This window comes from Cyanistes caeruleus, chromosome Z (assembly GCF_971803275.1).
Source record: "Cyanistes caeruleus chromosome Z, bCyaCae1.hap1.1, whole genome shotgun sequence".
In the NCBI taxonomy this organism is placed as follows: Eukaryota; Metazoa; Chordata; class Aves; order Passeriformes; family Paridae; genus Cyanistes; species Cyanistes caeruleus.
In genome coordinates this window covers 19,321,746-19,346,785 of record NC_141732.1, presented here as the reverse complement: position 1 = coordinate 19,346,785, position 25,040 = coordinate 19,321,746, and the positions used below count along the sequence as shown (strand labels likewise).

General features: G+C 35.8%; 1 protein-coding gene across 2 annotated transcripts in view; it reads left to right on the top strand.

Annotated features, from left to right (window-relative positions):
- Window positions 1–25,040, top strand: part of MCTP1 (multiple C2 and transmembrane domain containing 1) — a 216,889-nt gene that overhangs the window by 57,532 nt on the left and 134,317 nt on the right. Inside the window, exons 3-7 of one of the 2 annotated variants that reach the window (XM_086869019.1) lie at window positions 1,956–2,098; window positions 4,844–4,923; window positions 5,474–5,579; window positions 13,296–13,334; window positions 24,079–24,249. In XM_086869019.1, coding sequence (XP_086725145.1) covers window positions 1,956–2,098; window positions 4,844–4,923; window positions 5,474–5,579; window positions 13,296–13,334; window positions 24,079–24,249 — 539 coding nt within the window. The remainder of the gene's footprint in view (window positions 1–1,955; window positions 2,099–4,843; window positions 4,924–5,473; window positions 5,580–13,295; window positions 13,335–24,078; window positions 24,250–25,040) is intronic. The other variant, XM_086869020.1, reaches the window with a different exon arrangement.

Sequence of the window (25,040 nt, the reverse complement as noted above, 5' to 3'; positions counted from 1 at the left end):
TCCCCAAATCTCACCCACAAACACCCAAACTTACCATCACTGTCCTTGAACTGTAACACTCCTTAGTGTACAGAGCTACCCTTCCACCTCTTCTTCCTTGCCTAACCCTTCTGAAGAGCTTCTGTACATCCATGCAGCACTCCAGTCAAGTCATTCTACTGTGTTTCTGTAATGGTGACTTGTGTCACAGCTTTTCCACTGCAGAATGGCCTCCAGTTCTTTCTGTTTGTTACCCCTGCTGGGGTCATCTGCTTTAGCTGTGTTATCAAGTTCATCCCTGACACCGGCATGCTGCCCTCTGGCTCATCTTTAGTGAGACTGGTCTTACCCCCTTCTCCCTCCAAACCTAGTTTACAGCCCTCTCAATCAACCCTTCCAATTCATGAGCTAGAATCGGTTTTCTTCTTTAAGATGTTCCAAAGCTGTCAGCAAAAGATTGATTTTTTCCCTTCTTGTCTTTCCACTCAATGCCACTCCCACCTTAACCATGCAGAAGTTCCTGGTACAGTCAAGGGATGCTTCATTGTCAAACTGTCTGCATGAAGGTCAAGGCCTAACAGAATTCCTGAGGTTGTAGAGCGGTCCCACGGAGCCGGGTCTGGGCACACCATAACATAGTGTTCATACTCAAAATATTCTTCACATTACATAGAATTAATTTAAATACTTGATCTTTGACTTCAAAATTATCACCACTACTTGAAAAACCAAGGAACAACTTAGTTGTGCTAGAAAAAAACACTGAAATTCTGTGCCAGGAATTACAGTTGCAAATGACTGTAACATGAGAGACCACAATTTTCCACCACTATAGTTTTTGAAATGGGAAGAGATTAACTTCAGGTAAAGAGTGCTGACATCTTGTGGCTGGATGAAATAATGCAAAGACTGCTGCTCATAACCCTTCTAATTTATGTTTAGAAGAGTATGTTGCAATTTTAAGAGAAGCTATTTCTTTTGGATGTATTTCCCAGTGGATACAAACACAAACTTCTAAAATCTGCTGGTCTCTTGAAAAGCCCTAATAGTTACAGGGAAAAAAAAAAAAAAATATACTGTCTTAAAATTTTGCTGCTGTTAAGGAGGTACAGTTGTTACTCAGGTTAGAATTACTGTTTAAGATAGTCTTTGATCAATTAGGCTCATGTGCACTCCTTGATGACTGCAAGTCTCTGTGCCCCCCCAAGACTCCTTCTTTCACAGGTGGTTCAGTTCTTCTGATACTTCCACATACATGTCCCATGCATATGGCATTCATATGTCATATTTAACATTTTCCTTGTATCTGTTAGGGTTGTTTTTCTGATGACAATTAATTGTTACTCAGTTTTTTCAAGAGGCTTTGTCCAGTGCTCTGTAGTGAGTAGGTGATTGCTGCAGGAGACATGTTGAGGACATTTTGGTCAGACTTTAGAGTTAATTTTCTCATCGTGTGCTGTAGAAAGTGAGTCTATATGGAAAAGAAAAGCCTGGACGCAATAAAGTCATTGAAGACTTACACTAGAAGTGTCAGTGGAGTATGTGCCTTTTCAAAGGCACAACATAATTAAGTTAGTATTTTACAGGAGTAATTTCAACTTTATAATCTAATTTTTGTTGTTGCATTAAGATAAAATAGTAGCCCTAATAAGGACAAGTTACTCTGTTTACTCGCATTAACGAGTTAATTCTGTTAACTAAAAACAATACTGCCAGTCTTTCATGTGTGACTTTGAGAATGGATTGCAAACAACAGAAAGTGATGCAAGCACTCATTTGATGTTAACTGACTCAATTAACTGAGTATTGACACCCTGGAAAGTAATAGATTGTGACAATAAAGAATTCTTTTCATCTGATGCTGTTGTGCATTTGACTAGCTGTAGAACATTTAGTTCTGTTTAAAGTAATTTAGTCTCAATTTCCTTAGTGTATTATAAAGATAGAATTAGCATACATATATGTGTCTTTGCCAGGAACAAGTGATCCATATGTCAAGTTCAAACTTGGAGGAAAAGAAGTATTTAGAAGTAAAACAGTACACAAGAACCTCAATCCTGTCTGGGAAGAAAAAGCTAACATTCTTATAGATAACCTAAGAGAACCGTTGTATATAAAGGTAAGACACCAGCTTATATATGTCTGATAAGTTACAACTGAAGAATTACTGGAAGAATTCAGGATTTGTGATTTTCTGTATACTGAAAGATTCATTGTACAACAGTGTACAATAAAGACTATTTAAAGTGAAAATTATTTAAGTTTTGTTTGAAGAATGATGATATCAGCATTTTTGAAAGTGGCAAATACAGGCCATTTTTTACTTCAGATCATAATTATTTTATATTTCTTTAATGTGGTCTTAGCAGAAGAAGAGACAAAGTAAACTGCATTTCATGATCCATTTTATTTATGGAAATATCATTGCATAGTAATGATATGTAGCATGGTCTGTTCCATTAAAAACAATTCACTGCAGAGGTCAGCTTTTGAGAATTTATTGAGATGTGTGCCTGATTCTTCTAAGTTTTTTAATTTTTCTGTTTGTATGGAACACAGTGAGTTTGCTTCTGTGTTTCATACCATTTTCTGCTCTTAAAATTTTTACACTGTAGCTCTCCCTAGTAAATCACAGGTGAGGATGATTTTTTTGTGTTGGATGCACCAATTATTCTGAAATAACAGATTGCTTGAGTTTAGATCAGAAAGTGGCCACTAATGTTATGACTAATAAGCAGCAGTGCCACTAAAATTTCTTAGATGTCAGTGTTGGAATGGAAACTAGAAAAACTGTGATGATTGTTTTATACACACAGAAGAGAAAGATGCTTTTCTGGCCCTTGTAGTCTATGATGATCAATATGCAAAAGTGATTCTTAGTTGTGTAAAACAAAGTAGATAAAAATAATGTTCCAAAAATCTATTTGGAAAAACTGTAGTCCTAGGATTCAAAATAAAACATGCATACATTGAAAATACTCGTATTTTCCATATGTATGGAAACTTGGCTTACTATTATAATTCTCTTAAGATGATCTGAAATTACATGATGTTTTAGATCAGTATCAGTCTTAATCTAAAATTCATGACAGAATTTTTAACTGAAATGTCAAATTATAGATTTTTTTTTTTAGTAGAGCAATACCACTTAAACATCCTTTAAATATTAATCAATACTGTGTTTCATGCTATTCAGAGAAAGTATATCGTTACTAGAAAACCTTGAAAGCTAATTAAAATCATCAAATGGCATTTTCCTGCTTTTATTATGTATAATAACTCATAACAAATGAAGAGGTAAAGGAGAGAGGAAGATGCAAAGACTTGCAATATAGTCACCTGTTTTGGGATTTATGCTAAATACCAGATCTGCAGTAGGATGTGTATTTTTTTCCCCTAGGAAAAGTGTGTCAAGTGGTATGTCTATCATGGCTGTATTCTGAACACACTCTCTGAAGTATTTTAGGTTTTACAGCTCATTCAGATATTTTAAGACATGATTGAATTTTACTAAGTCAGCTGAAAGTACTTGGTATTTTTACTTTGGTAATTTGTAGAGCGAGAGAGGGGAGAAAACAATTTTGACTTTGCACGATGAACTGAGATTTCACCATTTGTTTTCTTTTCCCATTGGAATGACTAACAGATGTAGAAAATGCAAGGGTAGATCAATGCATGCAGGTAGATCAATGCATGTGAGAGACTTGTGCTCACATACTTGTATCATGAGTGCAACTGTGCTGTAGCCTTTAGGCCATGGGATTTCTATTACTACTGTCTTAACCCTGACCATATTAAGGTATTTGTAGAAGATGAACTGTTTTGCCTCCTGGAAGAGTTTCTGAAGTACAACAGTAGAAGTACTTACATTAGAGTTGAAGACCTTGAACCTAGTCCTGTCATATACTCAGTTTTCTCCTTTCTATTTGTAAGGTGTTCACAAGTCTCACTCTTACCTAGCTGAAGATATGTTCTAGTCCTCAGAAAACCTGTTTACCCCAAAAAATGTTAATTTACTTTAAAAGTTGATTTTGATAATTGATCTTTTCCCTTTGTAATTTTTTGCATTTGTGTTGCAACTTTTATTTGTTGCTGTCCATTTTTTTTTTGTTTGTTTCCCTGCAATAGCTGCCCCCAGATTATTTGCTATTCTTTCTTCATTCTTAGGAAGTCATAACCCATCTCAAATAGTACCATCTGATATACTGGCCAGGTTCCTGTTTTGATGTCAGTAAATTTATCAAGTTATTTTCTCTTTTAGGTACCAAATTAGGAGGCAGATTCCTCATAGCAGAGTATTAACTATCATTGTTTTCTTACACATATTTGTTCAGTTTTAATCTTAGATTGTAATGTTTCTAACCCTAGAAAGTTGCATAACCTCCAAAATGTACAATTATATTATTTCAAACACTGATGCAAGTGTTATAATAAAAGTGAAAACAGTTTCTATAAACATATCCTGCTCTTCTGCTTCCACTTTGCAGGATTCATAAAGTAATCAATATATAGGAAATCAGTGATTCTGCTTAACTTTATTTATTGTTGTGATCTTCCTTCTTTCAATGTCTGTGTTTATAAAAATATTTCTTTCATTTTTATAAAATTGCTGTTGTTTACATGCGTAGTCTACTAGTAGTATTAACCACTGTCTCTATATTATGCAGTCTGACTTATAAACAAGCAGTTTCAGACTCGATTTTCTGGCCAGAAAATTTCAGGTTACTTTTAGGTAGTCCTGATTCAGCAAGTGAGAGACATGACACTACAACTCCAAAAAAGAGTTTCCAGAATAATTCATAGTCAGAAAAGCTGTTAAGAAAGAAAGATTTCTAGTACTAAGGAGTGCTCTTGTGCATCATAGGTATTTGATTACGACTTTGGACTTCAAGATGACTTCATTGGTTCGGCATTTTTGGATCTCACATCATTGGAATTAAACAGGTATGGCACAAACAAGCCTATGGAATATTCATATATATTTATCTGCTAAAACCATGCTTGTGGACTTGAGGGCAAAACACCATTCTAGAAAATAATTATATAAACCTGCACAGCATAAATCTAACCAAAGAAAACCACTTATGTTTAAGAAATTATTATATGATGAATGTTAATTTATTAGCTGATTACGCACATTTTCATAGTGTTTATGGAGGGGTTTGTTTTATAACCACTTTAATCTTGTTTTTGTATTAGTTTTATTTACAGCATTACCCCCTAATGTTTGAATATTTTCCTGTTTTTTACTCCATTAATGTTATATTTTTGATTTAATTACTTCAGTACATGTAATACAGTAGTTAATATAGAGTAAAAGTATTTAGTATTTTTTATGAACATTCAGCAGAAATACTTAAAAGTAGAAATGGGGCAATTTGTGCCAATGTTTTATAATAGGTTCATATTAAATCAGATGCCATCAATTATGATTGGGAAATTTCATTATCTGAGAGTCTGAAGACCTAGTAAGCGCATTGATTTTGTCTCCTAGGCAAACAGATGTTACCTTGAGTCTGAAGGATACTCACTACCCTGACCATGATCTGGGAAGTATCTTCCTGTCTGTTCTGTTGGCTCCTGGAGACCAGCGAGAAGCGGTAATTTTGACTTTTGTAAATGTCATCACTCCTGTGATTGGTCTCTGTTGGATGACATAAAGCACAAGAACAAATCTCAAATTATGAGATTAATTTGACTTTTCTAATTCTTAAGATAATACTGAACAGTGTTTCTGGTATAGTATAGCATATTTCACCTGAGTTGAATCCTCCCTTATATAGTTAGTAACAGGGGATTCAGATGGATCAGGTAGTCAGTTGTAGGTGAATGGTGCTGATTAATGTGGAGGAACATCAGTAAACCATTGGTTAAAGAATTTTGGACCTAGTCTGCTATTTCTATATAAGAATATTTGAATCCTATTCCATGTAGAAAATAAAGTTGAAAAAGGTAGTGTTTCTGCTTTTTAGAAACTAATGTTAAAGGATTATGCTTTTCAATTTTTTGAATTTACATTTCAATTACAAAATTCTATGATTTTTTAAGTTTCTTGGAATTCCTTAATTAGTCTTACTTTTCTGAGCTGTATAGTGGTAAGTGAAGATAGCTTCCACGTTTCTAGATACTCTTAGTTGTGACAAACTCTTTCTATTATATTTTATTAGCTTTTGTGACTTTTGACTTGAGCAGTAGAACTATGGCAAGAATAGAACATGTGATTCTCAGTATGAGAGGTTGTAAAATAATACGGATTCCTTTGGCCTCGGGCTGTAGGGAAGAATTTGAACTGTGCAGCTAAATTTTGCCATAAACAAGCTGTTTTCAAATTAAAGGAAAAAGCACCTTTAAGCAATGGAACCTGTGGAAGCAGTGCAGTGTTTTGTTGGATTTTTTTATGGCAGTCTCTTTCCCACACCATTTCACCCACTAACTGCAACTACAAAACTCAGAAAGTTTACTCCCAAGCTTTGCCCAGGCGCTTGAACACAACCCTGAGGCACATGCACTCAACCCTCCCCTGCTGCTTCAACACAGCCAGATTTCCAGAATCTTCCAGGAAGAATACTGTTCTCCATGCCCTGAACTCATCTAGGAGGTATTGGGGCATTTATTTACCAGAAGAACCAGGGTCATAACCCCCCAGTTTTTGTGGGCCTCCACCTATGATGGACCAGGACTGTACATCACAACCATGAGCCATGATCACCCATGCGTCACAGAAGCCACAGGTGGTGGTATCTTTCTCTCTTCTATTGTCCCTTTTACTTTATTTTTCTCTTTTGAATTTTCTTCTCTTAAGATGATTATACACTCCAAGACAGCTATACACCCCTTTTCCAATCTGTTACTCCTTTTTTATTTATTTTTCTTTTTTTTTTTTTTTTTTTCCAGTTGTAGTTTCAAAGCACTTACTCTAATATTATTTTTTTTTTTTTTGTTCTATTGCTTATTTATAGTTTTGGTTTAATCCACCCCTAAGGATCCATTAACAATGAACCTATTTGCCCTGCCTAAGGGACAGGTAGCAGCAGAGGCCAAGAAAAAACATTACTCTGATGAACATGTCCATGGATCTGGTCAGCTGCATGCTTTTTGTAAGAACATGTATGTTTCCATATGCTGCAGTGTGAGACATCCTGTTGCATATGCACCTGTGTAGTACTGGCAGATTCTACTAGTGTTCAATTTACATTTTTTTCCCAAGCAATATTACCTAAAATAGCCTAGTAAGCCAACTGGAACAAGGTCTCTGGTATGTAGTAATGCAAAGATGTAGAATTTTGAAAATAATTTTATCCTCTGTTAATTTTCCTCATGAGGTTCTGCTAGCACTTAATAAAAATAATGGAATATGGTGGTAGTAATGTGCCTCTGGCTTACATAAGCAGTGTGTATTTTCTTGTGTATTTTCTTTTTTTTTTTTTTTTTAGCAATACATTTTTCCATACAACTCAGAATTCTGTCTTGCAAATTTATGCCACAAGAGTCTTTGTTACTTAAATCGAGAAATTAATTCAGGTTTGGATTTTTTTTTGCATTTGGGTAAGACCAGCATTTCTGTGTCAGGTGGAATTTGTCCTGTTTTTCCAAGTTGCTTTGGCACTATCCTGTCATAATTCTAAGTCATGTGGCCCAGAAACATTGTATTTTTTGTGTACAGCACATTTGTTTCCTTTCTTCATCATTCAGAGAGGGTAGCTACTGTGCTGCCTCGTGTTGTCTGCTATTATACTGAGTGCTCCAGAAAATTAAGAGGTGAGAAAGTGAAATCAAGACACTACAGTGTAACATACATGTGGGTGTTCGTAAATTAGCAACTGAATGTTGAAATTATTGGGAGACTTTAGAGTTGCTGGTTAGCAACTTTTTTAATATCCAATAACTGGTTGTAATAGGATGGAAAATTGAGTTTGTATTACTACAGATTTCATTATTAGCTTTTTTAAATTTAACTCACATCACCAAATGTTCTTCTCTTTTAAACTGTTATAATGGAACTTCAGTCTGAAAATGGCCAAGATTCCAATTAAGAATCAGATGCCTAATCTGAAGCTTAATATTTATTACTGGAAAGCAGTCTTCCCAAGATATGGATCCCAGAGCAGTTCTGGCAAAATTGCAATAAAATGAGAGAATTTGTGTCACAATGCAGAGAAGATGACCTGCAAAATTAATGTGGAATTGCTGTATGTTTAATGTGTTAGGGCTTTAATAGTTCTAGACTAGCTTTTAGAATTAGCTTTTTTCAGTTACTACTGGTACTTATTTATTTATTAGATTTTATTTACTCTTTAAGGAGCAGGTATATTACAAAATTTATCAATCTAGTTGAGCTTTCATCTTTGGCTATTTTTGAAAGGTTTTGTAACAATGAGGATATTTTTATTGAAATGAAAAATACTGAGGTCAATAAATTTTCAAATGTTATGTTAGAGGCTCAAGACTAGTTCTTGTCCACTTTTGAAAATATACAACATATAAAGCTGCAATAAAAGCAGCTCCTACATTCCCAGTCTGTGTAGTGCGCTGTTTGAATGATTGATGCTCCCTCTCTTCTTGGATATCTCTAAACAGGTAATAATTTGTATGTACTTGAAATACATAGATAAAAACCTGAGCACTTTTAAGTATGCATTAGTGACTGATGCATAGAAGACACAGATACATTGTGTCTTGTGTCTTCACATTGTATGCAGTTTTTTCCTGCCATTGCAAATTTACTTAAATCCCGTTGGTTCAATATCCCTATATTGTGTACATTTCTAAAATGAATTTTCTCCTGAATAGGTTTTAGTTTGCTCTGATGATAACTCTTACATGGCCTGCAATTAAGAGTTGCAAGAAATAATGTAATTAGGGTAATATTTTAGCACTTTACATGGCTTGCATGTTGTTGCACATAAATGGTGTTAAATGGTTTAATTGTAAAGCTGAAAATTACGGAAATTTCCTGGAATCACTTAAATTGCTGGTACTATAATTCCATATGTTTAAAATTAGAGTGTTTATTAAGATCATGGGGGAAATAAAAAAATAGAATAGCTTCAAAAGAAGAAGTGTTTGCTTTCCCATGTGGCCACAGAGACTACATGGTATATTTGGGCAGGTCTCTGGCCATATTTCAAATTTAGCCCTTTTAAACAAGACTTGCTGTTTGTGATGTGTTGTTTGGTAACTTTTTGATGTGGATTATACTTTCCAAAGAAATCCTTGCACTGCCTGAACTGCAGCGAGGCTGTTTTGGAGGTCATTCATTAATGTGCAGGTAAAAGGAAAGTCTTTTAAGGATATGTTGTTGGAGGACAGGTCTCACAAAGCATTTTATTGCTGTTTCAAAATAACATAGGTGTATGTTACAGGAAAAATCCTGTCACACTGCCTAAGAAATATTATTGCTGCTGGAGGATAAGATACTCCAAGTGTAAATTTGAAATTAAATGGGACAAATTTGGGGGTCTAGTTGTATACTGCCACCTGTCTGTGAGACAGGTATTATTGCAAATGATTTAAAAAACAAGCAGCTAGTTTGACACAGTAATAGATTGTTCTGTTTTGGATGAAGACTTGAGGTGTGAAAAGAAATGATAGAGATATTTGGTCCACGCAGGTGCATTTTCTTCCTTATCTTTCTGAAAAAATTCTGATGAAATTAAGATTTTAAGCGTACTGACTGATGAATGATCTTGAGAGTTATACCTGGACCCCATTTCCTCAGATCAAAGCATTACATTTTGGGATTCAGATATCAGTTAAGAATATTAATGTAAATATAGGTTCATATAACTGTTTGTAAAACTATATTACACTGACTAGGAAAGAGGAGTATTTATTTTTGAGTCCTGATGGACTGTGAAAAACAGTGGTTTACAATTGTGTTGTTTCAGGGGTTGCATCATTGGAGGATTTTGGACCTAATTTCAATCATATATAGATTTAGTAAACCACTTTCAGAAATAAGGACTGAAATCCTTATTTCAAGGATTGAAATTGATTTTTGTGGTACATTTTATTTGAAGAAAATGCAGAAATAGCCTGCATTTCTTGAGTATATTCAATACTATTCAATACTATTCAAGAGTATGGACAGATAAATTAAAATTTCTAGAAAATCTAGTTTGTATCATTGCCATTTGCTATCTGGTGCTTGTCCTAAAGGCATAAAAATGTGAACATTTAAAGTAATAATCTTCGTAGTCTCATTCGAACTATGTACTTGAATAGAACCATAGCATACCTAAAGTTATTGGAAGTCCTTTTTATTTGCTTATTGACGTGTGAAGGCAATTGATTTGTTGTGATTTATGAACAGCCATAAATTGTGAATCAAAATTGATTAATAAATTATTTTTATAAGGCTATAAAAATTAGAAAGGTTTTAGTATTCAGGAAAAGTTTAATCTATTTCCAGCCAAATGTAGAAAGAACTAGTAGCACTAGTTCAAACAATTAATTTGTGTTTGCTTTGTTCTGTTTAGACGTACTTGTCCTTGACATTAATGCAGCATTTCAGTTTTACTGCTTTGAGAGGACAGACAGATTAGTAAACCAGTGTAAACTAAAAAGATGTAAAATAAATAAATATGAGAGAAGTATGTGTATATAATAATGTGAAAGCCTGTGAGCTCTATTGAAAGACTTGTGAATTTTAAGTCTATTCATAAAAAATAATGTGGTTATGATTTACTTTTCTGTATTTTTCATTAATTTCTCCTTTTGATGACCAGTTTTAAAGAAATCAAAAGTAGCAATTGCTTGATTTTTTTCTTAGACCTGCTCCAACAAAGCTTGTCTTGTTACTTTAATTCTGACAGTGTTTATTATTTTTTTGGATACATGTGGTGCTGCGTGTGCTAGTGTGCTCTTTGTGATTTCGTGCATGTGTGCGGGCTTCCTGTGGATTCTGTTTGGTGTTGTAGTCATGGGTTCCACAATGCATGTGAGATTTTCTGACTATTTTCCCGTCAGCATTCAGTTCACATATTCCATCACTGGAAAACCTGTGGTAGGCAAGTTCTTCAGAGCTGCATGTCACCCACATGCTGCATGTCTTCACTACCACAGCTGTTCCTTACCTGAGTCTTAACAGGCAGTTTTCAGCTACAGGAAATGACAAAGTAGGTAGCTTGATAAGAAGCGTTGCCTTGAGACCAGCAGAGACTGGGGACAGCTGTTCATCACTGCCAGCGACCTAACAAACAAAGGAAATGGAAAGAAAGGAAACATACGAGTTCCACCTGGATACTGTTATTTATTGAGATTAAAGTTCAAGACATTACTTTTTTCCTAAAATAATCTGTCTCAAATGATGCTTAGGTTTTTTTTCTTCATATGAAGCTATTAATATTATTGTGCTGTCAGTTTGCTTGCTGTGTTAAATCATATCATGCATTATTTATTTATTTATTGATTGATTGCCAGAGGGACATTAATATCATTTAGAAAAACTCCACTGATAGACTCAGCATGGAATATTTTCAGATTAAAAAGCTCCACATAGATCATTCATTCTGATCTGCTCTATGCTATATTTATATATGTTTTATTGGCTTTTAAGGATGGTTGTTATGACTCCAGCTTATCTGCTTTAGCTGATGATGATGAAGCCAATGCACTCAATAAGGGTGGTCACACCTTACTGTAGCTACTACTCAAACTGAACTCATCAGAGTTGAGAGAGTCATGAGTAGTTTGGTTTGCAAGGGCCCTTAAAGATCATCTAGTTCCACTCAACCATCTCCACTAGATAACTTTGCCCAGGGCCCCATCCATCCTGGCCTGGAAAACTTGCAGGAATGGGGCAGCCACAACTTCCCTGGGTGACAAATTCCAATGCCTTGCCACCCTCATGGTGAAGAATTTCTTCCTAGCATGTAATCTAAGCCTGTATAGTCAATTCAGCTGTCAGGATTTACTTTGTTCCTTGCTCATGGCCTGGTCTGAAGCACAGTGAAGCTGAGTTTGTCCTCTGACCTAGGATTCAGAAATGACAAGGAAGGGAGGAGCTGCGCTGTGTTGGACAGGACCCAGGAACTCATATTTTCTTCAGCGCCTGCTTCAGGGCCTCAAGCTGTTTATTTTTAAGTGCTTTGCCTAGGAAAAATTAGTTAAATTACATCTCGAGATTAATGAAACATTTTCATGAAACTTTTCCAAAGCCACAGTGCTACAGTTATTATTAACTTACTGCTGAGTGCTTAGGCTTAGCTGTCCATAACAATTAAGAAGTTTCCTCAGTGGCTAGTTATTTTTCTTCTCAGTAAAAACTATGTCTAATTGAAAAACTTCTGGATATTTCAGAAACAAAACCCCCACATATTTTCTCTCATTTTAATTTTTTTTGCCAAAATGTAATTTAATTTTCTAGCGAGGAAAATATTTAATTTCAAAATTTATTTCCATTATCTGAAAAAGCAAGTATTTTTGAAATAGTTAATTAAAGATTAAAATAATGTTTGTTTTTCACAGAAAAAGTTTAAATAGAAATGAATGGCCTTTGATTTATTCCTGCTCAGTGTAAATAACAGACTACTAAATCTTACTAAGTTGTATAAACTGATTTATTTGCATTCCATAGAAACGGTTTAAGCAACAGTGTGTTCACAGATAAACTTTCCACAACCTACTTGACCAGAATGTTTCTTTTATTTAATGATTAAGAATCTGTCTTGGATACTTCGGCTCCTAGCAGTGGCAAGGGTTTACAGATTGTTTATGTAATGGGACAGGAAAATTTGGCCTTTTAAAACAATGAAGATACAACTTCTTTTTCTATTTCATGTATGTAATTATCAAACCAAAGAACTGTTTTTACTGCTGTGAAATGAATGAGCAGTGATAACCTTAAGGATTTTGTAATCTATTGATGTCATCAAAGGAGTCTCATGCAGATTTTCTCTTTTGTGGCTACACCTGTGAGTAAAACAGTAATATTAAAAAAAACTGAAGTACTTATTATTAAGAAATAATAAATAAATAAATATTCAAATATCATTCATAATTGAAGTCACTATCCATAATGGCACATTTATTTCTTTTCATTTTAAATCTAGTTCTTTCTGTCTTTTCTTTCTTAAGTTTGCGCAATGCATTCTCTCCAGAAATGAGACACTCACTGCCCAGAAAAGTATGCCTGGGTGTGCATAGGGCTGCTACTTGTCTGGATTTATTTCAGTCTTGTGTGGATCTGTTGCTGGAGTGTACATGTTGCTCCTTGACTTGTGGTGGTTAAATGTGAATTGCCTTGTTTGAGACTGTTGGCCTCCCTTTCTGTATTGCAGAGAAAAGGTAATAAAAATGCTCTATTTTATTTTCAGACAATGCTAATGAGGAAGAGTTGGAAAAGATCAAGTAAGGTAATTTTGTAAATTTTAGCATTTGATCTTCTAGCTTTTGGTGTTTATTTGTTTGGGGCGTTTTTTTAGAACAACAATGATTTGCTGCCAAGCACAAATATATATTTCCCCATATGACTGGAAACTTCTGGCACAGGATTTACTGCCCTTCCAAATGTGTTTCAGTGACAGCGTTTTTTGTTTCATTAGATAAATATCATGATACAGTTCAGCTTTTAATGGAATCACAAAACCTTTCAGCTTTGTAAAAGCACTTTAACCTATCTTGAATTCATCTAGTAACTTCTTATAAGTGGCCAATGTCCCAATTCCTTTCCTATAACCTTTAATTTCTAAAGTGTGAAAAATTGCCTTTGTTAATGTGAACAAAGAATTAATTTTCCTGTTACTTACTTATCTTACTGATTCTTGTGTGCAAAGTTTTCACAGTGAAGCTTCTTGAAGACAGATTTCCCCTGTCACTGGTTGGGCACAGGTGACAGTCATGGCCAAGCTTTACAAGAGCATAATGGAGTCCACTTTATAGAGCTCTTTAGAGCTCTCCAGGCTTTTCCAGTCTTAGGAGCTATGGAGCTGATAAAAAAGGAGCAGTGTATGCTGTTTTCCACAAAAGAAAGACTGAGAGTTTGACTATAGTGGAATACAACCAATTTTTACATTTTTTCTTCTCTCTGTATTGTTAAAAAGAGTGTATTTAGTGCATAAAGCAAGCGAATTAAAATTTTTCAGAGACTTGAGCTAGTGAGCCCTATAGAAGTTACCATTTAAAGGTGTTAAAATGAGAAAAAAAATAAAGAGCTATGTGGGGTGATTCACTTTTATTATTTACTCTTCTAGCATATTCAGGTACAACTTTGAAAGGAAGGTTATTAATAAACCTCCTCCTATTAATAAAGTTTGATATAATATATCAAATATATATAATAATTTGACAAATATTTGCACTTTTTAAGGTCTATTTGTATTTGTAATGTTAAAAGAGAGCAGTGTTTATAATTCTAGGGCTATGGATGGGTTTTTCACACAGTCTGCTTCTGGGATGCAGGACAGTAATCTATTTCCTTCATGAAGTTTATGAAGCTAAGACACTTCATATGTGAAGTGATGCTATGTAGTTTTCTGATTGTTATGTGGTTCTTGTAACTTCTGAAATATCTAGGATGCTCAAACTGAAAAGATAGGGGAGAACTGGGAGAATGTTGAGGGGTGGAACTGGTTTGCATGATGAAAGTGACTTGTTAACTCCTAATGTGCTGACTATATTGGGTAACAGATTGTCCCCATTGCAAACTGACAAAACTGTGAGCTTAATAATCCTGAATGAACAATATAGTGTGGGAGTTGGGAATTCTTTAAAGATATTCAAGTGAATTATTTATCCCTGTTCTGCTTTGTTACATTAGTTGGATAACATTTCATTCAGTAGTTGGCATTTTTGCAACCTGCCGTATCAGAATATTCAGCAAAAAGTGAATGTATGGTTTAAACATTGCATTTTTAATATGGTTTTCTTAGCTGGAGTAATATTTTAAACAAGAGGTATAATGCATGTACAATATCTTACATGCATTGCTGTGTTTATGATTTATATACAGGAGTATGTCAGTTAAAACAAAGGAGATAATTTGCCTTGTGGGTCTATTCCAACATTCTAAATCTTTGATCTGCTCTCAGCAAAACAAATTTTAAAAATCTTCCGTTTACAAAGAATTCATTCTAAAGTCTTGCTGTTCTCTGGGGTGCAGGATGATCAATATTAAATAAGACTCTTATTTCATTTGCAGATTAAAACAAAAGTTGTCTAAAAGTAGGTGCGTAACCCTATTAGGGAACAAAGAAAGTGCCATTTTTGAGCTCATCCTTCTTCAGGAAGTTTGTGTTATGCTTCTGAAAGCTGTGAAAAAAACAGAATATCAGAATTTTTTTAAGATACTTATATATTTTTATTAAAATATTTGTAATTTTTAGGAAATTATAAAATTTCCTAAATTTAATTCTGTATCTATCTAGATACTTTATGTACCCCTCTAATAATTTAATTTGTTTTACATGTTATGCACTGTTCTTCACTTTTTGAAGTTTTTCCTTGAAGCCTACCTTTTTTGTAACATAGGTAGCTTGAAATTAAAGTGTAGCAATGCTACACCTAAACACTGTGATGTTGATTGTGTTCATGAACTGCATGTCTAGCTCATGTAGTTTCCTTTCCTGTGTGGCTACAACTATTCAAACAAAGCTATTTCAGTGAAGGGAATGTTTTTTAGCCAAAGCATATGAGAGAGAACTCTATCAGAAGCATCAGTTTCACTGAAAATTGTTTTCTTCTGAATAAGTATCTTCTTCTTCTGTTTCCACATCTGTGGGAGAATTGCTATTAAATTGAGTTTGAACATGAACAGACCCCATGTTAAACTACTTAGATTAATGATGTATTAGGGAAACACCAGGAAAACTTTCAAAATGCTTTAATTTAAGAACAAATTGATTAAACAAGTGGTTTAGCAGTTTTAGCCAACATATTAGGGAAAAATGTATGTAAAATTTATCTGCTATGCCCTCTCAAGTAACATTATCCCAGCAAAACCTGGAGAAAAAGATAATGTCGCCTTTTCTTCTCTTATATTCTCTCTTCTGTTTCATATCATCAGTGGTAGTTTAGAACTGAGACCACTAGTAAGTATTAAAATATAACAATACTCTTTAATTTTTACTATTAATGTGTGATGATTTTTTCAGAGTGACATAGATCAGTTAGAACCAAATGCTAATTCTTCCCAGGAATGAAGATAAATCAGTATGTTTTGCAACAGGTTATATACAAACTGAGATTAAAAATACGCTATCATCCCAAAGTCATAGAATCACAGTGTAGTTTGGGTTTGAATGGACCTTAAAGACCATCTTGTTCAACTCCCTTGCAGGGACACATCCCATTAGACCAAGCCAATATGGCCTGGTACACTTCCAGGAATGGGGCATCCACAGCTTTTCTGCACAACCTGTTCCAGTGCCTTACTACCTTCACAGTCAAAAAAACTCCTCCTAATACTCAGTCTCAAGCTACCTTCTTGTCAGTTTGAAGCCATTCATCCTTGTGCCTTCACTCCATCCCCTTGTTAAATGTGTCTCTTCAGCTCTCTTGTAGCCCCTTTGTGTACTGGAAAGGACTCTAAAGGTTTCTCTGGATGCTTCTCCATGCTGAACAACCCCAACTCTCACAGTCTGTTTTTATAGGGTGGATGCTCCAACCCTCTGAGCAGATTTGTGGCTGCCTCTGGACCCATCCAATAGGTCCATGTCCTTATATTGAGAATCTCAGAGCTTGGATGCAGTACTTCACCTGGGGTCACAACAGGGGAGAACAGATTACAGGATGAGAATCATCTCCTTAGACCTGCTGACCACACTTCCCTCAATGCAGCCCAGAGGGTCATCCGTGTCCTGGGCTGCAGCAAGGTCATGAGAAGAAGAATGTGAGAAGATCATGTTGATCTGCTTATCCACAACACCCCCTAAGACCTTCTCCTCAGGGCTGTTCTCATTCCATTCCCTGCCCAACCTGAATTTGTGCTTGCCTGAGCCCTGACAAAGGTGTACAACATTGCATTTTTCCTTGTTGAACTCCATGAGATTTGCATGGGCCCCCTCAGTCACAGCTGAGAAGCTACTTTTCATTGGTTGAAACTGGGGATAAATTAATCTTGCCTAAAGCAAATGAATTAAAGTTGTTTTTCTTTGCATTTATGTAACTATATTTACTTTAATTCAGCTTTAGAAACTTTTGCACATACTTATAAACTGAAAAATAGAACTTATGAACATTTTAAACAAGAATGAATTGTTCAATGAGTCTCTTTCAGTTCCAAACTGCTGACTTTTTTAAAAATTTCTTTTAGAAGCTTTTCCAAAAGTATGTGTGCCCCAGTTGCACAAACTAAAATGCCAAAACCTATAGCCTTAAAAGCTGATTATTTTATGCCCAGCTCAAAATACTTCATTTCTGTGGCTCCTGATTCACATTTCCCTCATGTCAAAAGCATTTTTCTGTTTTAAAATTGAAACAAAATGCTTTTCCACTGGAATGAGATGCCTCTTGAGAAGACAATGTGGAAGTAGCAAATCATAGTATAAGTATTGCAAGGACAAACATAAGCATAGAGTTGTATGATAGTTCTTAAATGAAGGAATTTATGGTTCAATCTTTCAGTCAGAATCTCTGAGCCAAAACTCTCAGGAATTTCAGAATACATGGTAGAATTACTGCATTTTAAATTCTTTGAAGATTTGTAAGACTGAGAAAAGCACTTGTGTTTTGTAAGCCATGGAGTTCTAGATGTCAATTTAGCAGCTGTAAATAGTGCTTGAAGGAAAGCTACTAAATAATGGAATAGAAGTAAAAACCAGTCAGAATAAATAAGCCTGTTTGGTAGACACCTAATCATAAAAATTATGCAAATATTTGGTGAGACTTGTATTTGTATTAATTGTATATGAGTGATAGCAGCTGATCCAACTAAGAACAAGAGCAGCAGAGTAGCATTTTGTCATGGGGATTTCATGCCTACATTTCCTAAAGCATGGGGAGTTTCCATCAAGTATTGGTTGCCACTGTCTTCTTGTGTATCAGGTCCGTGTCAGCTTTAGGACTGTGGTAACATTGATTATCCCAGAGAATAACAGGATCATCAGAAGACCTGTTGACTTTCACATACTGCAGCTGCAATTTTCAAAGGGAGTTACTGAGACAAAGAACAGAGGTGGTTAGGACTGTGTTGGCACAGCCACTCTGCAAAGTGCTTCCACACACTGTTGCCCTGTATAAACGTTTTCACCCTGTTACAGAAAATCCAAGTCACAGTGAGTGCCACAGTCTGCATCATACTATACCTGAGCTCCATCCAGCAAGTACACTTAAGTAGATTGCCAAATTAGCCAATTTAGAAAACCACAAAAATATATAAAATGCTGCAAAAGTATGAGCTCTTATTACATACGTTCTAATGCCACAATAGCATTACACTATAGTAGAAGTATCAGGTTGTTAGCACAAACTCTATAAACCAGATTTAACAAGGCAGTTAGAACACTCAGGGTGTAGGGCAGTGTAAATTTCTCAACTGTAGAAATTTTTAGTAGCTTCACCTAGAATTAAAGTAGCCTAAAATCTAAAATTTAGTTGATAAAAAGTTAAGGAAAGCATTCTTTTGTATTGCAATAATTACCAGTAGTGGTCGACTTGGAAAACTTTCTTAGTTACAATGAGCAAAAAATAAGAAGGAGTCATCATGATCCCATTGAATGCATTTCTGTAGCTCAAGTGTCTATAGTGCTGATGAATTATACAAGCTCATACTTTGTGTCATTTCTAATATGGGAAAAGCATTGCAAAATGCATATGACTGTCCCTTGATTTCTTCATTGTTTTGTGTATCAAACTAGCAGTTGTATCTACTGAAATTCTCAGTCTTTGTTTTACATTGTTTATCCAAGCTCTGTGAGCATCCCAGAAACTGGGGGAGAAGAATTCTCTTTACATTAATTTACAGCAGTATTTGCAACACTGACTTTGATTCGCTTTGCTGTATTTTTACATCTGTGCTCTGTTAAGTGATGGAGAGAAGTATTTCTCTTTTCTAAATCTTCACTAATTTCTTGATTGATTTTTTTTTAAGCTGTTCTGGTTTAGGGAAAATCTGGGAGGAAACTTCCAAAGGGGTCTCTCTAGAAAGCAGATTCAAGCGGCCCCTCCCCTTAACTGGTTCAGGAAAATATTTCTTTGGAGAAAAATGGAAAAAACCTGTTTATTTAACAAGCAAACTATACACAAGCATTAAAAAAATGAATAATATTAAACAATAAAACCTCTCACTGTTTGAAGAGATGGTAAATGCAGAAAGTCCTTGTTGTGGGGTGTAGCTCAGCCCGCTCAGTCTCTTATCAGTCCCTCTGGTGCTGGAATTTGCCACATCCTAGCCCCTGGTGGGCCACAGGTGTGAGCTCCTGGTGTTTGTCTGGGTTTTCAGTCGAAAGTAGGTTTGAACAGACCCAAGAAAAAGGAAAAAAATAGTCAGGGAACTTCTCAACTGGCTCAGCTGGCTAAAAACAAACAGCAAAGGAGAGCTCTGTCCCACTGTCTGTCCGTGCTGCAGACAGCACAGCCCAGGAGCAGAAGGCAGAGGAGTGAGTGCTCTTTCTGAAAACAAACTGTGGCTTCTTTTCTCCCCCTTTGCTCTTGGAACCATCTTATATGTGCAGAACTTAACATCCAGCATAAACAGAACAGACAATTTGGGATACAAGTATCATTAAGTCACCCTAGGACATAAGCCTTGAAACCAAGGTTATTTTCATTTATTTATCTGAAAGTTATTTTTTATTTATTTATCAGAAGTGCCTCTGCAGGACATGTAAGTGGATTATTGATTTGCTTTTTGAAAAAGCTACTAAGTTTGTGGTAGACTGTTCTATTTCTGTCTGTTGCATTCCAGGACTCAGAGGAGAAATGTGTCCTAGGGGTGTTTGTAATCAGGAGAAGATTTAATAAAAGCAGAGTCCTTTTGCCAAGCACATGCCAGTGGGAGAGGTTGTACTTTGCAGGGCATGAGGGCTGATCAATGGAAAAATGAGGTTTGGCTGGGAGAGGACAATGTAGAGTTTCTCCAACTCAATATGGACTAAGATTCAGAGGACACTTAGTTTCCCAAAGAAACAGACAGAAATAGCGGATTTTCAAAAATACCAACAAAGTGCATCTCTTCTTTAGACAAAAGTGACAGTAGCTCATCAACAATGTGGTATTGATTATCCTGGGATCAATGCCCCAATTCTGACTAAGCCTAGTTAGTTTCCCATCCTTTAATGTTATCCAGAAATACCTGAATGCATGCAGAATATTAAGTCATGATTATTAGATCATCTTTCAGCTCTGACATTTGGCAATCTGTATTAATCACATCTAGCAGAAGGAGAAATTCTGTCAGAAGATTCTTTCCTGTTGATGCCCCTAGCCCATCCACTACGTTACATTTACACAGAATAGGTGGAACAAAAATAAAAGCTGTGTTTTTAACATAAGAAAATGCTGTGTTTGCATGCTGTTTATTAAGTTTTAAAGCAGTGTGTGGATATCAAAATATGTGGTTTTTCTTTCACAGGCAGCTTTGAGCATCTTTTGGCATGAAAGACTCATTTTCAGAAGTCAAGTTTAAGATTCATTTTGGAAAAAGTGAGAGGGAGAAAACTTAATTGCATGCACGCTGCAATTTATGCACCACTCCCTCTTTTTGGGGGGTTTAGAACATGTCAGGTGGGAGTCACCATGCCTACATCCTGCACAAAAATGTGAATAATGTAAACAATAGCCCCATATTAATGATGGTTGTAGACTGAGAATTTGATCTCGCTTTTTTCCAAATGGTGGCATTTTATATGAAATTTGTAACTTCCCACCTATTTACTGACAAATGAAAAGCTGTGCAGTTTGGTTTTTTTTTCTGGTTGCGGCACAAAAGTGAATCTAGGCTGCAATACTCACTACATGCTTTCTGAGGGAAGCAAGTTGCCCAAGAATAAGTATTGAGAAACAGTTCTTCATAGCAGAAGTTGAGATAGATACATGCTAATTTCTTTATTTTATTCTCATGGTTACTCTTCTCGATTTGTATCTCACTGTGGGCTGGACTTTACAGGTTTCTTAGATACTCAGAAATGTACCTAGAAATGTGCCTGTCTCACACTGTGAAATAAAATTCATAAGGAAAGAACTTTAAAATGTGAAATAGGTCTTACTTTCCTATTTTTTTAGCTCCTAACTTTTTGTCAAATTTGACTTGAAATTTGAACATTCTTTTTTTGTTTTTCTGCCTATAAGAACCATTATATGAAAAAAAAAGAGGTTATGTGAGTAACTTATCTGTAATTTCTGAGAATAAGTGTGGTTTCAACTGGAAGAAAAGTGTGTTGGATTCCCTTCAGTCTTGCTTAGAAACACAGAAGGTGCCAGCTGGAAGCTACTCTTGCTGGAGAAGGCCACACAGCCTATGCCTTTCATGTCCAGGAAATCTCAATAGCTTTAGCTGCAGTGAGCTATTCTCTGACTCTCCAGCAAGCTGTACTCTGATTCTTTCAGTATATCTCCCTTTTGCTGTTCCATGTATCTGTGTGTTACCAATAAAGAAAGAAACGAGCGCTGCTGTGGTCCACATTCCCTACCTTGAGGAAGAAACAGCCACAACCAACCAATTCCTCTTTTTAGCACCTGGCTGCTTCTCTTCCAGGATGGCAAGACATAGTCTCTGGAGCTTCACTGTCAGTCAAGATGCCACTGGGCTCTGCATAAATCTTTAATTGTCATTGACTGCGAGATGTGGCTGGGAGGGCTTCCTCCAGCAGCATGTGAACATTTGTTCTCCAGCCTCCTGCGTGACTCGTGTAAACTCCTGTCTGGCCTGTCTGTCGTTTTACACCCAGCTCTTGGTCATCTAGATCAAGCTAGCCTTGCTGCCTTGTGTGGAAATTACCCACACTGACTGAGCTCCTGACTGGTCAGAAAAAATCACCTTGCTTGATGATGAGTCAGATGCTCTAGTGCAGCAAACTATTTTAAGAGCTACTGAAAATACAGAATTTAGATGAAGTATACTCTAAATTTTTTACTGTCTCACTGTATGAGTGAAAAAAGAAGAAAATCTAGAAAGAGAGCTATGCAGTGTGCTTAAGATTTACTTCAAAAGAGCTGTAAATGCAAACTCATGATAGAATCCTGAAAATCATATGGATTCCCATTCAGCTCTTCAAACACCCCCAAGAACTGTATATTCTTTGCAGAAATAACTACTGCTCATTTCCCAGTATAAAATATTTTCCTAAACATGTCTGGTCTTCTTTCTGTATCTCTCATCATCTTGTGTTCAGGGCAGAATCAGTGTTGGTTATTTATTATCCAGTCTTTTGCTCTAAGCCTTCTAATAAACTGGAACAAGAGGAAAAAAAAAATATCACTTCTTCACAAGTCAAGTCTTTGGAAATGTTGATAGTATGCCCTCAACACGAGGTGTATTTGTGCTTAGAAAAAACTTGAAGTTTATATAATGCTCCCAAGTTGTAAATGAAATCTCTTCTGGCAACTGATTTTCCCAATTCTGCCCTAATCTTTGTAGAGTCTGCTTTCTGATGTCCCACCAATGCTCCATGTCGCAGGTTAAGTTAAAGAGTATTCCACACACAGTTTCTTGTTTGCCTTTGTAGGAACAGCAAGTTTGTGAGATGTTTCTTTGCAGTCAAATCCTTCAGTTCAGGAAGAGAAACCTTTAATAAATATAGTGAAATATTTTGGGAATAACCATAGTACTTGGAATGAATAGCCATTAGAAAACACAATTGCATGCCAAAAAAATACCTGATATATTGCAAAAAGTATGTTAATCAAATCTGCTCCAAGCCCAGCGGCCACAGTTCTCATGTCTCTTCTCTATGGAGTCTGGATGAGTGTGTTTATAGTCCAGTCTAATCCCTGTCATTGTCTCTGGGTAATAAAGTAAAATCCCTGTCCTGAGCATCTGCATAGCTGTAGCCATCCAGCTGAGTTTACCATCTAAAAGCCTCAAACCAAACCTGCCCTGAAACCCTCTTATACAGCACAGAGTGGAGGTTTGCAGGGGATGAAGCTAGGCATGCAAGACCTGCAGGTGTGGAAGTTTGCTGAGCCCACAAAGCCTTTGTTGCTCGAACTACACTTTGTAATAAAGTTACAGTTATAGCAAAGTATACATGCAGACTTACTTTTTTTGATTCCAAAACAAAATAATTTTCAAGTTGAAATATTGTTTAGCTATCTAGTGCTCTGACTGTAGATAAGGTAGCCTTGAAGGAATAAAGTTTAAGAATAGCAGGGAGAGCCTTTACCAACATTGCTTCTCAGATGCACCAAAGAAACATTTGCCATCCTCAAGAATGCAAAGGTGATTCTTCAGTTGTGGTACCTTGTACCCATTTTAGATCAGAGCAAACTGGAAATGATCTTAAATTACTCAAGTTTATATCCTCCTGCTCTCAAACCCCCAGTGGAGTTAATTGAAAAAAACTGTAGTTGCTTGCTTTGTGTGTGTGAATCTATTAACCCCCAAAATCAGTGGCTGAGCATTCACAGGTCCACAAGTCCCTACACAATTCTAAACAGAGGTTCTGTTCAAACTCTTGAACTTATGTGCTGGTAATTCATGTTTTTGAGAATATCACACAGATTCAGAAGCAGAGATAGAGGAGTTTATTGAATTATTTTTCCTTGATCCATGTTTCTCATTGTGGTTTATATTGTTATTCTAAGGGAAGTTTATGTTCACACTGGGGTTTTATGTTTAGAAACATTGAGTTTGTTCAAATTCATTCAATCATATGCTGCTAATAGAAGAGACTTTCTCACATTTATTCTATTAGCAGAGGATGAAGTGAAGCAGAAAAACCACCCTTTTTTAAAAATGAACATTTCCTTGAGCAGCATTTGTTCTGCTTGCATCTGCAAAAGCAGCATATGGCATTACCTGTGTAATTGTCATTGTTTCATTTCTCTCCAAGTAATTCTTTGTAATATAGTTTACATACGTACTGTCAAATAGCTTAAAAATGGTTTAAGGTGGTTGTTTTACATTCATAATTATATTAACAATTACATAGAAACGGAACATTACAAATCAGGGGAAATTTTTGGAATTGCATTAACTAAATCTATGCTTTTGTTTTCCTGAAGTTTCAGACCCAGAGCTTACGTCTCTCAGACCTGCACAGAAAATCTCAGTTATGGAGAGGGATTGTTAGTGTTACCCTAATAGAAGGTCGTGAACTTAAGGCAATGGATGCAAATGGGCTCAGTGATCCTTACGTGAAGTTTCGTTTGGGGCATCAGAAGTACAAGAGCAAGGTAAATTTAGCTGTGACTGAATTTTTTTTTTTTTTTTTTTTAATGCTTTGTTCCTGTTTGGTGTTTTTTTAACTTGTAGGACTTTCAATAGTGATGGGAATTTATTGTTATAATTACCTGTCAGAGCACCTGGAACTTGTTTTTTTTTTTGTTTCATTATAAACAAAAGTGGTACTAGATAGGAAGAAGTGTAGCACTGAAAAATGTTCAGGGGGACACACCTAATGTTCCATACAGACTGTGTTGGCTTTTATTTACTGTTTGGGGTCATTAATGGCAGGGAAGAGATGCAGAATGAGTCTGACAAGATCCTACTGGCTTGATGCTGAGTGCCTCTTTGACCCTTTGCATTGTGTTATCCTCAAAACATGTCATGCTTGTAAGCTCACTTTTCATGTCCTCATTAACAAGTTTCATTAAAGTTTTCTTCACATATAAGCTTCACAGGTAGAGAGAATTGATCTGGGAGATAATTGTTGTGAAGACTTGCTTGGCTTTGTTGCTTTTATTTTTTTCTCTTGGTCCCTACCATTTTGAAAATTGCTGTTCAGGGAAGATATTGGGACTGCTGATGATGCACATGACCTTCCTCTCTTGATGTCCATGACAGCCAATGTGGTTTTCATGGCCAAATGAAGGATAAATTGAAGAGGCGGGCAGGAACATTTGCTTGTCATATTTTTAGACCTCTGAAGCTGCACTAGGGCCTCTTAATCTGAAATTAGAAGAAATCAAATTTCATGCTTTCATGAATTAAAAACTTTCATTATCCTTTCTGAATTTTCTTTTTC